This window comes from Vulpes lagopus, chromosome 8, assembly GCF_018345385.1.
Source record: "Vulpes lagopus strain Blue_001 chromosome 8, ASM1834538v1, whole genome shotgun sequence".
NCBI classification, from domain to species: Eukaryota; Metazoa; Chordata; class Mammalia; order Carnivora; family Canidae; genus Vulpes; species Vulpes lagopus.
The window spans coordinates 69,566,924-69,581,390 of NC_054831.1; the positions used below are offsets into that span (position 1 = coordinate 69,566,924).

Below are 14,467 nucleotides of genomic sequence, written 5' to 3' on the forward strand. Positions count from 1 at the left end.
TATAGAGATTTTTCTCCCTGAAACAGCATCGATACATTTTTTTTTTCTGCAAGTCTCTGGTTCCGCCTGCATACTGTTTTCCGAATCTTTGCTAATACCCACCCAGATATGAATCAAAAAGGGCTGGTAAAAGGAAATGCTATCAGAGATTTCATCATATTTACCTTCTAATTCTTTTATTATCATCGGGCATGTCGATATCCGGGTTGAATTGGTAATGAAGGAGTGCAGTCCCAAAGAGATCATATTCCAAGTAACAGCCAAGTTGAGCAAACTCTAGTAGTTCCTTTTTATCAAGGATAGTCCTAGAGACAATAAGACAGACACACTGTTATTGTCAAGAGCATATCTTTCACATACATAGATTAAAAGTTTTAAGTGTACTACGTACTGGAACATAATTTAAAGTAACAGAATCTTTGAGTTAGCTCTTAGGATGTGACTATAAAACAGTGAGTTCAGTTTGTTACCAGAAATAAGGGAATTTACTCTTATCTAAAAGGGAGTTTTCCCTTCTAAAGTACTTGGGAACTATAGACATTTTAATTATGCTGCCATTACTCAAAAACGATTTTGTAATTCTCCAGACTTGTCCTCGGGATATGTTCCATATTCTGTTGAAGATCCTTCCTAGAAGTGGGACTGCTATGAGCTCTGGAAGCTATCAAAGGGAGTTTGGCATCAGTCTGGTGAATTAGGTGAGTAATACTATCTGGGTAAAATTTGGAGCTAAGGTAAGGTAATCGGGTGATTTTCTTGTGAAGATCATAAAATGATTCCAAAATTAATTCCAAAGCCTTTGTAAATATCACTGCAACTTTCCCAAAAGGGGCAAAACTCCTATAGATATTTGTGTTCTAGTATGCCTATCTTTTAAATAGAATTTATTATTTCATGATAATTTTTATGGATATCTTCTCATTTCTTTAGGGATCATAGTAAGAACAACACTGTTTTATGATGTAAGATGATGTAAATGAATAAGAAAGGGAAGGTATATCAGAGAAGCACCAGCTGCAGACAGGGGAGCAGAGTTCAGAGCAAGAGTAGATTATCTCAAGGAATTTAGATTAGAACAAGTAAAAAGGGATGCATTAAGTTAACCAAAAATTCCATGGTAGACATTCAAACACATAGAGAAGAAAGAAAGAAGGAAAGGGAAAGAGAAGAAGGAAGGAAGAGAGAGTGAGAGAGAAGAAAGAAAGAAAGAAAGAAAGAAAGAAAGAAAGAAAGAAAGAAAGAAAGACAAAGAAGGAAAGAAAGAAAGAAAAAGAAAGAAACCTACCTGGAGACAATATGGAAAAAATATAAAGGAAAAATACACCCCTTAGACATTATGTGAGGGGAGTTCAGGGCTCAGAGAAAGGAAGTGATTGAAATCCCAAATTGGCCTAGCAGAGAGTTGGAATATCAGATGATCATTGTCTTACTAGGCTTTTATCCACTGATATTCTATTACCTTGGCAATTCTAGGATGCAAGGATTAAAGCACTGTTACATGTCTATAAATCTGCTTCGAAGAGGTCAGAAGTATTTTCAAGGCCTTTCTTCCAAACCATAGGAGGACCAATTAAGCCTCTGTGTGTCATGAGTGCGAGAGATTTCTGCTGCCTTGGGATGCTACCTAGGAGTTGACTATTGACTTTCACTCTGAGCAGTCATATTGTAGCTGGTTCCTTTTTATTCAACAATTCAGCATAACTGATAGTGCACAGTGTTGTTTTAGGCAGGGAGGCTAAAATATCTTTCTTTTACACTGTAAAATGCGCATTCTGTGCTATCTTCTGCTAATACTACTCCTTTTCCATCTTCATACCCTGGAGACCATCTTTTGCTTCCAAAATTACTTGCCTAAAAGAATATGTGTTTTTCTATAGTAGACACATTGTGTTTTCCCCCAAAGAGCCATGCTTAAAAACAAAATACACACAATTAAAATAACATAAGAGGGAAGAGGAAGTTTTGTGTATTTCTTTGGAGTCCGTTGCTTCAGCTTGTTAATTACCAATATGGGCAAGGTGCTAGGGGTGGGTGGGGAGACAAGCAGGGGATGAAGGTGCCAATAACACATTGGATCAGACTCTGATTTCTGTTCCTAATGTATTTTTGCCTTCCTTTGCCTAATTCCTTGAGACTAGGTTTTCTAAATTTTAAGTGACACATCGAAATAGGTATTCAATGAAAAGTCTATAGTAAATGAAAAGCCACAGGGAACTTTTTTAGTCTTTAGTTACAATTGAAAACAAAAAGTAAAGTTGCTTATCATCATAATAGCTGAAAATTATAAGAATTTGCTTGTGTCTGGCATTGTGCTAAGCACTTTCTTTGTATTTATTACTCCACTTAAGATTCTCTATAATCCCACTGATCTCAATTTTACAGGTGAGGAAACTGGAGAAGTGAGAGATTAGAGACTTATTCAAGGTGATGTGTTGGAATATGAATTCATTTTAATGCTAGAATCAACTATCTGAACCATCATTCTACATGACTTCTACTGCTAAATATTTTGTGCTCAAAGGACATTTTCCAGAATTGCATTGACTGTAGCAGACATAGTGTTGTCTTAATCTTTATTTTGAACTTTAATTTGCTCCCTACAAAATACGCTCGAGAAATGGGGAGTTTCTCATCAAAGTAGCATGGGGGCAAGGCGGTGGTAAACCTGAAAAGTAAAAAAAGATTACTTTGTAAATGTCTTTAACTGTTAGCTCAGAGTGTAAATACATATGGTAGGCAGTATTTGACCATTACAGTTACGTTGGATGATTCAAATGACATAGTCAAAGGAGAAGGAACTATATGAATTATAACCATTGCTTATTTTCTCACTAGGAGCCTGACAATGCTCTAAGCCTCTTAAAAATATCAAGAGGCACGTCTTAAGGGTCTTCTATCACCAGACCAGACCTCTCCTAAAGTTCAGAATTACATATCTAATTGCCTGTTTGCTATCTCAACTTGGATGTCTATTAGACAGCTCAGGCTTAACATGTCTCAAACTAAAGCCTTCATCTACTATCCCAAATCAGCTTTTCTAACACCCTTCCCTCTCTGGGCTTACAGCAACACCATTTATGCATTTGCTCAGGTCAAAAACCTTATAGTCATCCTTGACTGCTTTCTTTGTCTCACACTACACATCCAGCCTATTGGGACAGCTTTTTGGCTTGACTTTCAAAATCTGACCAGAATCTGGAGATGTAGCCAGCAGGAGAGATCCTGCTACCCTTCTGGTCCAAATCACCACCATCTTTTTCTCAACTGTTCTTCTTGCTTTTCTGCCTTTGCTCAACTATGGTCGATTAAAATATAGCAACCAAAGGCTATCACCACAACTAAGTCAGATCAGGTCTCTCATGTGCTCAAAACTCAGCAATGGCTTTCCATTTCCCTCAGAGAAAAAGCCAAGGCTTTGCAGTGGCCCCTGAGGCCATGTGTGACCTCTTTGATGTGGTCTTATAACAGCCTCCTCTCAGAGAAGAATGGGGAATCCAGTTTTCCAGATGTCATTTTATGTAAATGCTTCCGATATTATAAATGTTATCTGAAGAATATCACCATAGGTGAAGATATCTTTCTAGAGGAAGACTAACATGTTTCATAAGATTCACCTACACATGTGAGTTTCAAAAGTAGCCCCTGGGAGTTCTTATTCTGTAGAATAGCACATAGAAAGGAGTATGATTTGCGGTGTGTGGTGGTGGTGGGGGAAATGGTCCTTCTGTAAAATATCCTTAAAATTTTCATAATCACGTGGAGAAAAGATTTCTTCAGAAGGGGAAGCAAAAGCTGGTATTTTGGACATTTGGAACATGCAGTTAAAAAATGAAGCTGGCAAAATTGCTATCATTAAAAAGCCAGACGATAGATAGATGAAATCATACATTATATATTACATACTACATATTATGCTATATATATATTATTTTTACTGACATTTGGCGATATGACACCCTCTGGATAACTGAACATTAGTGTGAAGGAAACTGAGAAATAAATTCACTTTCATTCCCTTACTGATGTGCAAAATCCATGCGGAAAAAATAGCATTGGTGATCATGCACAATTTTCAAAGGAAAATCCTTAAAAAAAAAAAACAAAACCCAGAGTTTGGGATTAGATGTTAATGGGGGATAGGATGAGAGAGTTAGATGAAGCAAAAATAAAATAAACACATAATAATTATCAGGTACTTAAAACAGCCCTATCTCATTTAATCCTTGCAAAAACTGTATGAGGAAGGTATGATCATCCCATTTCATAGATGAAGAAACTAAGACTCAGAAAAGTTAAGTAACTCAACTTCCAAAGTGACAGGTTGAGAATAAAGCCAGAATGTGTTTGTCGTAGAAGCCATGTTTTTAGGCCATGCTGCCCCTTCTGTGATAGGAGGGAGCATCTCCCACATGTAGCGGCCCCATGCCTTCTCACTAGCACTTAGCTATGGAGCAGTGCACCCCACCACAAAGGCACCTTGGACCAACCTGGCACCACATATGTCTAAGAGGGTGACTTAACCACGTTAAATTGGCATCCCGCTGGATGACTTCCAGGGACTGTCAAGGTGCTACTGAAGTTGCATTTATGCAAGTGACTTTTTTTTTCACTTGGAGGAAGGATTGACTCCAAATGTCAAAATAGTACCATGGAAAAATGTACTCTGCTTGACGTCTTTCAGATGAGAATTAGCAAAGGTCCTGTCCCTTCCAGTCATCAGTGACCTCATAGTACTTCTCATACAAGGGGAGGTGTCAACTCCAGCCAGTTCTGCTCATTCCATATTCTATATCCATGAAAATTATATTCTTTCTTATTCCAATCTTCCCAAGTGCTTAAGGTAAGTATTTTTCACCTCTTGCCCTAAACAGTCAGTGGGGTGATTTTGAGATACAGAGAGGCTATACTGCCCTTTTACACTGGAGAAAGTCCCTTCTTCCAGGTGGATGAAGGGGTGGCAGTGTCGTTTGTAAAATGTGCAGGGATTTCCTGGGAAAAAGGTGAAATTTTTGCATCAAGTATTTGTTCTTGTCATTCATATTATATATACTATTTCCTTTCTTCCATATTTTATACCTTTGCTCCCTAACTAATAAATTCGTTCTATATAAGGAACAAGCATAAATTAATCACAAACATACTGCCATCAGCCAAAAAAATGGCACCTAAAGTGATGTGGGAATCTTCATTTTCAGAATATGGTTATCATTCACTAGTATTTTAAGGCTGGTACTAAATCGCAAGACCGTTGATTCTGTTTTTCAAACCTCCTTATATTCTAGATCTTATCCAAGCGCTGAGGGGTTTAGTTTAATGTCAAAATGCATTCTGAGTGGGAGCAAGGAAGTCTGTGTGAGGTGATAATTTAGACAAGGGTCTGTAGGATGTCTAGGTAGAAAGAACTAAGGAGCAGACAGGAAAGGATATGATTCGTGGGTGTGATCCAGATGATAACAATATCTAACATTTGTCTTGGACTTTCCAGTTTCAAAGAACTCTCAAATACATTATTTCTTTTCATACATTCAGGCATACCTTCATGAATTAATTCAGCAAGCATCTACTATCTTGTACTATCAACCACCTTATACACTAGCCTCTGCTGGGAATACAGATATGAGGAAGGAATTTAAGCTGCTGTCTAAAGGAATGTAAATTATAAGGGATCAAGATAGGTATTTAAACTCATAATTACATTTAATATGTTGAAAACTTTATTTTAGTACAACTAAATATGAAGAGTTATGAAAGAAAAATGAAAGGAATAAGTCATTTGAGTGGAGTCTATTTAATAGAAGACAACTCAGAGAAAGGTTGGTGGGGTTCAGGTGTTGAGGGATGGTTGATTAAAAGAAAACCTGTTGAGAGTCGGAAAAGGAAAGAAGAAAGAAGAAAGAAAGAAAGAAAGAAAGAAAGAAAGAAAGAAAGAAAGAAAGAAAGAAAGAAAGAAAGAAAGAAAAAGAAAAGAGAGCGAGAGAGAGAGAGAAAGAATCTTGTTGTTCCTGAAGATAAAGCTGTAATTATCAGAGCCAAAGTACATGAGGGTAGAAGCAACTATTCACCTATTAAGAAATTAATTTGTTTAGATTTTATTTATTTATTCATGAGACATAGAGAGAGGCAAATACATAGGCAGAGGGAGAAGCAGGCTGCCTACAGGGAGCCCGATGCAGGACTTAATCCCAGGACCCCAGGATCACGCCCTGAGCCAAAGACAGATGCTCAACCACTGAGTCACCCAGGCGTCTCCACCTATAAGAAATTATTGATCATCAATTTATACAATGAGATATTAGCTGGATAAACAAAGACAAATAACAAACACACTGCCCCATCCTTCAAGAAGTCCAGTGTCTATTAGGAAAAGGAGACATGGAAACATGTAATTGTTTTACAGACCTACCTAGTGTAGTAATAAAAGGACTGCTAGGAACTGGGCTGGCTCAGAGAAAGAGATAACAGACCCTGCTCAGCTCATTCAGGAAAAGCTTTGTAAAGAAGAAAACCTTTCATGAGCCGCATATTGAAGAAAGACTGCCAGGTAGATAAGGGAGAATGGAGTATCCCCAGCAGAGGGACTAGCTTGTGTGAGAAGCATCTAAGAACAATCAGCATGGGGCGCTCAGCATCACAGTCAGTGTGGCATTAGCACAAGCCTGGTGTGGGTGCTAGAGATAATGGGAGGGGAGGTGGAGGGATGAGTTCAGACCAGATGATGAAGATGACTGGATTTCGTGCGGAAGTGAAGGGGTTCTTAAAGAGCTGTAAGTCACGGTTGAGAAATGTAATCCAGTTTGCACTTAGATCAAAATGGTGGCCATGTGGGCAAAGCTAAGGGAGCGATTCCTGTTTGGAGACTATTACAATGGTTCAGGTGGTAGATGAGGGCCTGACTTAACCATGGAGGACTGGATAAGAGGGCTCATATTTGGAGATCTTGGTGAGGTAGACAGGTGTCACCATGTGGGGGTGCAGGGAAGGGAGGGATTTAACATCTGGGTGAATAATGCTGTCCTTGACAAGAATAGGGCAAGCAGCAGGAAGAGTAAGTAATGAGTCACTCTCCCCATAGTGACAGCAATGGAGAAGGAGAATGGAGGGCAGCTGATTAGATGTTAGTAGCATTAAATGATACCAAGAGCATGGGAGGAGCCAGTTCTGAAACTCCCAATCCACTAGTGAAATCACTATGCCACATATTATCATTATTGGATAGATAAAGAAGCTAAAGCTTGGATCTTTTAAGTGATCAAAACCCCCGGTATTCCTACTCCTGTTCTAGTGCATTTTCTTTCCATTACACTTCACCGTGACTTTTCTATGAATTCCTGAGCCTAGAGACTTAGCAGCACTAACTTGAGATCAGACTAGCTCAGGGCCTGACACAGAGAGAAGCACAGAATATATTCAATCCTAAAATTAATGCATTGGACCACGTAATTTTTTAGAGCTGGCATACAAATACAGAAATAGGTGGATATATCTATACAACTGATTTATTAAAAACAATGCTGAGTTTCAATGACTATTTTAAAAGTTATCACAAAAGTAATTCCAAAAAAACCCTTTGTCTCTCTCCCCACTGAGTTGCTCAGTTTAAAACCAGTGAATATTTGTAGATAGTGTTATGTGCGACTCTTTAATATTTTATAGGAGTTTTTCAACAACTGCTTAAGAGAATTACTAAGCTCACCTAGAACTATCCATGTAATACCAATGAATATTTAATTATTTATAATATAATGTCTCAAAGAAATTAATATGTAAGTTACTATAATCTAATAAATTCAGTAATAAATGTAATTCTAAAACACTATTCATGTATACTCCTTTATTGCTAATGGCAGTTGCACTTTATACATCTGAAACATTCTTTTTTTTTTTTTTTTTAATTAACTTTTATTGGTGTTCAATTTACCAACATACAGAAAAACACCCAGTGCTCATCCCGTCAAGTGTCCACCTCAGTGCCCGTCACCCATTCCCCTCCAACACCCGCCCTCCTCCCCTTCCACCACCCCTAGTTCGTTTCCCCGAGTTAGGAGTCTTTATGTTCTGTCTCCCTTCCTGATATTTCCCAACATTTCTTTTCCCTTCCTTTATATTCCCTTTCACTATTATTCATATTCCCCAAATGAATGAGAACATACACTGTTTGTCCTTCTCCGATTGACTTATTTCACTCAGCATAATACCCTCCAGTTCCATCCACGTTGAAGCAAATGGTGGGTATTTGTCGTTTCTAATTGCTGAGTAATATTCCATTGTATACATAAACCACATCTTCTTTATCCATTCATCTTTCGATGGACACCGAGGCTCCTTCCACAGTTTGGCTATTGTGGCCATTGCTGATAGAAACATCGGGGTGCAGGTGTCCCGACGTTTCATTGCATCTGAATCTTTGGGGTAAATCCCCAACAGTGCAATTGCTGGGTCGTAGGGCAGGTCTATTTTTAACTCTTTGAGGAACCTCCACACAGTTTTCCAGAGTGGCTGCACCAGTTCACATTCCCACCAACAGTGTAAGAGGGTTCCCTTTTCTCCGCATCCTCTCCAACATTTGTTGTTTCCTGCCTTGTTAATTTTCCCCATTCTCACTGGTGTGAGGTGGTATCTCATTGTGGTTTTGATTTGTATTTCCCTGATGGCAAGTGATGCAGAGCATTTTCTCATGTGCATGTTGGCCATGTCCATGTCTTCCTCTGTGAGATTTCTCTTCATGTCTTTTGCCCATTTCATGATTGGATTGTTTGTTTCTTTGGTGTTGAGTTTAATAAGTTCTTTATAGATTTTGGAAACTAGCCCTTTATCTGATATGTCATTTGCAAATATCTTCTCCCATTCTGTAGGTTGTCTTTTAGTTTTGTTGACTGTATCCTTTGCTGTGCAAAAGCTTCTTATCTTGATGAAGTCCCAATAGTTCATTTTTGCTTTTGTTTCTTTTGCCTTCGTGGATGTATCTTGCAAGAAGTTACTGTGGCCAAGTTCAAAAAGGGTGTTGCCTGTGTTCTCCTCTAGGATTTTGATGGAATCTTGTCTCACATTTAGATCTCTCATCCATTTTGAGTTTATCTTTGTGTATGGTGAAAGAGAGTGGTCCAGTTTCATTCTTCTGCATGTGGATGTCCAATTTTCCCAGCACCATTTATTGAAGAGACTGTCTTTCTTCCAATGGATAGTCTTTCCTCCTTTATCGAATATTAGATGGCCGTACATTTCAGGGTCCACTTCTGGGTTCTCTATTCTGTTCCATTGATCTATGTGTCTGTTTTTGTGCCAGTACCACACTGTCTTGATGACCACAGCTTTGTAATACAACCTGAAATCTGGCATTGTGATGCCCCCAGCTAAGGTTTTCTTTTTTAAAATTCCCCTGGCTATTCGGGGTCTTTTCTGATTCCACACAAATCTTAAAATAATTTGTTCTAACTCTCTGAAGAAAGTCCATGGTATTTTGATAGGGATTGCATTAAACGTATAAATTGCCCTGGGTAACATTGACATTTTTACAATATTAATTCTGCCAATCCATGAGCATGGAATATTTTTCCATCTCTTTGTGTCTTCCTCAATTTCTTTCAGAAGTGTTCTATAGTTTTTAGGGTATAGATCTTTTACCTCTTTGGTTAGGTTTATTCCTAGGTATCTTATGCTTTTGGGTGCAATTGTAAATGGGATTGACTCCTTAATTTCTCTTTCTTCAGTCTCATTGTTAGTGTATAGAAATGCCATTGATTTCTGGGCATTGATTTTGTATCCTGCCACGCTACCAAATTGCTGTATGAGTTCTAGCAATCTGGGGGTGGAGGCTTTTGGGTTTTCTATGTAGAGTATCATGTCATCGGCGAAGAGGGAGAGTTTGACTTCTTCTTTGCCAATTTGAATGCCTTTAATGTCTTTTTGTTGTCTGATTGCTGAGGCGAGGACTTCCAGAACTATGTTGAACAGCAGTGGTGAGAGTGGACATCCCTGTCTTGTTCCTGATCTTAGGGGAAAGGCTCCCAGTGCTTCCCCATTGAGAATGATATTTGCTGTAGGCTTTTCGTAGATGGCTTTTAAGATGTCGAGGAAAGTTCCCTCTATCCCAACACTCTGAAGGGTTTTGATCAGGAATGGATGCTGTATTTTGTCAAATGCTTTCTCTGCATCTAATGAGAGTATCATATGGTTCTTGGTTTTTCTCTTGCTGATATGATGAATCACATTGATGGTTTTACGAGTGTTGAACCAGCCTTGTGTCCCAGGGATAAATCCTACTTGGTCATGGTGAATAATTTTCTTAATGTGTTGTTGGATCCTATTGGCTAGTATCTTGTTGAGAATTTTTGCATCCATGTTCATCAGGGATATTGGTCTGTAATTCTCCTTTTTGGTGGGGTCTTTGGTTTCGGAATTAAGGTGATGCTGGCCTCATAGAACGAATTTGGAAGTACTCCATCTCTTTCTATCTTTCCAAACAGCTTTAGTAGAATAGGTATGATTTCTTCTTTAAACGTTTGATAGAATTCCCCTGGGAAGCCATCTGGCCCTGGACTCTTGTGTCTTGGGAGGTTTTTGATGACTGCTTCAATTTCCTCCCTGGTTATTGGCCTGTTCAGGTTTTCTATTTCTTCCTGCTCCAGTTTTGGTAGTTTGTGGCTTTCCAGGAATGCGTCCATTTCTTCTAGATTTCCTAATTTATTGGCATACAGCTGTTCATAATATGTTTTTAAAATCGTTTGTATTTCCTTGGTGTTGGTAGTGATGTCCCCTTTCTCATTCATGATTTTATTAATTTGAGTCTTCTCTCTCTTCTTTTTAATAAGGTTGGCTAATGGTTTATCTATCTTATTAATTCTTTCAAAGAACCAACTCCTGGTTCTGTTGATCTGTTCCACAGTTCTTTTGGTCTCGATATCATTGAGTTCTGCTCGAATTTTAATTAACTCTCTTCTTCTGCTGGGGGTGGGGTCTATTTGTTGCTTTTTCTCTAGTTCCTTTATGTGTAAGGTGAGCTTTTGAATTTGAGATCTTTCCAGTTTTTGAATGGATGCTTGTATTGCGATGTATTTCCCCCTCAGGACTGCTTTTGCTGCATCCCAAAGATTTTGAACGGTTGTATCTTCATTTTCATTAGCTTCCATGAATCTTTTTAATTCTTCCTTAATTTCCTGGTTGACCTTTTCATCTTTTAGCAGGATGGTCCTTAACCTCCACGTGTTTGTGGTCCTTCCATATTTCTTGTTGTGATTAAGTTCTAATTTCAAGGCATTATGGTCTGAGAATATACAGGGGACTATCCCGATCTTTTGGTATCGGTTCAGACCCGATTTGTGACCCAGTATGTGGTCTATTCTGGAGAAAGTTCCATGTGCACTTGAGAAGAATGTGTATTCAGTTGAGTTTGGATGTAAAGTTCTGTAGATATCTGTGAAATCCATCTGGTCCAGTGTATCATTTAAAGCTCTCGTTTCTTTGGAGATATTGTGCTTAGAAGACCTATCCAGGGTAGAAAGAGCTAGATTGAAGTCACCAAGTATAAGTGTATTATTATCAAGGTATTTCTTGAGTTTGGTTATTAATTGGTTTAAATATTTGGCAGCTCCCACATTCGGGGCATATATATTGAGGATTGTTAAGTCCTCTTGTTGGATAGATCCTTTCAGTATGAGATAGTGTCCCTCTTCATCTCTCACTATAGTCTTCGGGGTAAATTTTAATTTATCTGATATAAGGATGGCAACCCCTGCTTTCTTTTGAGGACCATTTGAATGGTAAATGGTTCTCCAACCTTTTATTTTCAGGCTGTAGGTGTCCTTCTGTCTAAAATGAGTCTCTTGTAGACAGCAAATAGATGGGTCCTGCTTTTTTATCCAGTCTGAAACCCTGCGCCTTTTGATGGGGTCATTAAGCCCGTTCACATTCAGAGTTACTATTGATAGATATGAGTTTAGTGTCATCATATCTATTCAGTCCTTGTTTTTGTGGATTGTTCCACTGAACTTCTTCTTAAAGGGGAATTTTAAGAGTCCCCCTTAAAATTTCTTGCAGAGCTGGTTTGGAGGTTACATATTCTTTCAGTTCCTGCCTGTCTTGGAAGCTCTTTATCTCTCCTTCCATTTTGAATGAAAGCCTTGCGGGGTAAAGTATTCTTGGTTGCATGTTCTTTTCATTTAGGACCCTGAATATATCCTGCCAGCCCTTTCTGGCCTGCCAGGTCTCTGTGGAGAGGTCTGCTGTTACCCTAATATTCCTCCCCATAAAAGTCAGGGACTTTTTTTCTCTTGCTGCTTTAAGGATCTTCTCCTTATCTTTGGAATTTGTAAGCTTCACTATTAAATGTCGAGGTGTTGAACGGTTTTTGTTGATTTTAGGGGGGGATCTCTCTATTTCCTGGATCTGAATGCCTGTTTCCCTTCCCAGATTCGGAAAGTTTTCAGCTAGGATTTGTTCAAATACATATTCTGGCCCTCTGTCCCTTTCCGCGCCCTCGGGAACCCCAATTAAACGTAGGTTTTTCTTCCTCAGGCTATCATTTATTTCCCTTAATCTATCCTCATGGTCTTTTAATTGCCTGTCTCTTTTTTCCTCAGTTTCCCTCTTTGCCATCAACTTGTCTTCTATGTCACTCACTCGTTCTTCCACCTCGTCAAGCCTCGTCGTTAGGACTTCTAGCTTGGATTGCATCTCATTTAATTGATTTTTAATTTCTGCCTGATTAGATCTAAATTCTGCAGTCATGAAGTCTCTTGAGTCCTTTATGGTTTTTTCTAGAGCCACCAGTAGCTGTAAAATAGTGCTTCTGAATTGGCTTTCTGACATTGAATTGTAATCCATATTTTGTAACTCTGTGGGAGAGTGGGCTGTTTCTGATTCTTTTTTTTGAGGGGTTTTCCTTCTAGTCATTTTGCTCAGTGCAGAGTGGCCAAAAACAAGTTGTATTGAGAAAAGGAGAAAAAGAGAGAGAAGGAAAGAAAAGAGAAAAAGAAAAAAGAGAAAGAAGAAAAAAATAGGGGAAAAAGAGAAGAAAAAGAAAGAAAAAGAAAGAAAGGAGAAAAAAGAAAAAAGGGGGGGTGGGGGAAGCAATCAGAAATCAAGAAGAAAGAGAGAAAAAAAAGCACAAAACAAAACAAAAAAAAACAAAAAAACAAAAAAAAACAAAAACAAAAACAAAAAAACAAAAAACAAAAAAAACCACGGGGGAGTATCTTCCGATTCTGTGTAGTTTAAGTCCCTTGACTTCCCTTGGAACTGGTCCGTCTCCCTGGTCTTCTGGGGGAGGGGCCTGCTGTGCTGATTCTCAGGTGTTGGCACTTGGGGGAGCTGCTCTGCCCCTGCCTGGTGCAGGGCTTGGTGGGGGTTGTTGACCCCGTGAGGCCCCGGGAGGAAGCCACAGTGGCGGGGGCAGCTCTGGGACCCTGGATCCAGCCCCCGCAGTAGCTCCGGGGCTCTCCTTCTGCAGGGCCTGGGGGCTCCGGGGCGGGGCCGCTGATCTGCTCAGTTCCAGGCAGGAGCGTCCTTGCTGTCCTGGGCCCTCCCGGCCTCTGCCTGTCCCGGGGGAGGCCGGATCCTGGGCTGTGTCCCGGCGCCCTGTGCTCCGGAGCCTGCGCTGTTGGATTCGCGCTCCCGGCGGTGCAGCCCCCTCCGCGGAGCCGCCGCCCGAGCCCCTCCGAGCTGTTCCCGGAGCCGCGCAGCCCCCTCCGCGCGGAGCTTCTTCCTCTGCGCGAGCCGCCGCCGCTGAGCTGTTCCCGGAGCCGCGCAGCCCCCTCCGCGGAGCCGCCGCCCGAGCCCCTCTGAGCTGTTCCCGGAGCCGCGCCGCCCCCTCCGCGCGGAGCTTCTTCCTCCGCCCGAGCCGCCGCCGCTGAGCTGTTCCCGGAGCCCCGCAGCCCCGCAGCCCCGCAGCCCCCTCCGCGGAGCCGCCGCCCGAGCCCCTCCGAGCTGCTCCGGGTCCCGCCGAGCGCTGCAGCCCTTAGGGAGCTCGGCGCACTCTCCGGGGCGCAGTTCCTCTGTTACTGTCCCAGGGAGCCCGAGGGCGTCCCCGCCTTTCTGGGGATCCTGCTCCAATTCCCGGGGAGCCCCTTTCCGCGGGGAAGGTTGGTGCAGCTCCTGCTCCTCCGGGACGGGGCTCTCCTGTCCTGGGGACACTCGCCCCGGCCTCAGCCCGGCTCCTCGGGGCCCCTCCCCCTCGGAGGCCTTTTGTGTCTTTATTTCTTTTTCCCCGTCTTCCTACCTTGATAGAAGCGCGAACTCTTCTCACTGTAGCGTTCCAGCTGGTCTCTCTTTAAATCTCAGGCCGAATTCGTAGGTTTTCAGGATGATTGGATGGTTTTCTAGGTAATTTGCTGAGGACAGGTGACCTGGAGACCCTACTCCTCCGCCATCTTGCCCCTCCCCATCTGAAACATTCTTAACTGATAAATTTCAACTATTTTATTTTTAATGTCAAAATAGAAACTAAATGGAATGAGGCAAGTTGTTTTTCTTT

General features: G+C 40.9%; 1 protein-coding gene across 5 annotated transcripts in view; it reads right to left on the reverse strand.

The window, feature by feature from the left end:
* PTER (phosphotriesterase related) overlaps nucleotides 1–14,467 on the reverse strand; it is an 84,551-nt gene that overhangs the window by 18,954 nt on the left and 51,130 nt on the right. For all 5 annotated transcript variants that reach the window (XM_041765693.1, XM_041765692.1, XM_041765690.1 and 2 more), the window contains exon 4: nucleotides 165–305. In XM_041765693.1, coding sequence (XP_041621627.1) covers nucleotides 165–305 — 141 coding nt within the window. The remainder of the gene's footprint in view (nucleotides 1–164; nucleotides 306–14,467) is intronic.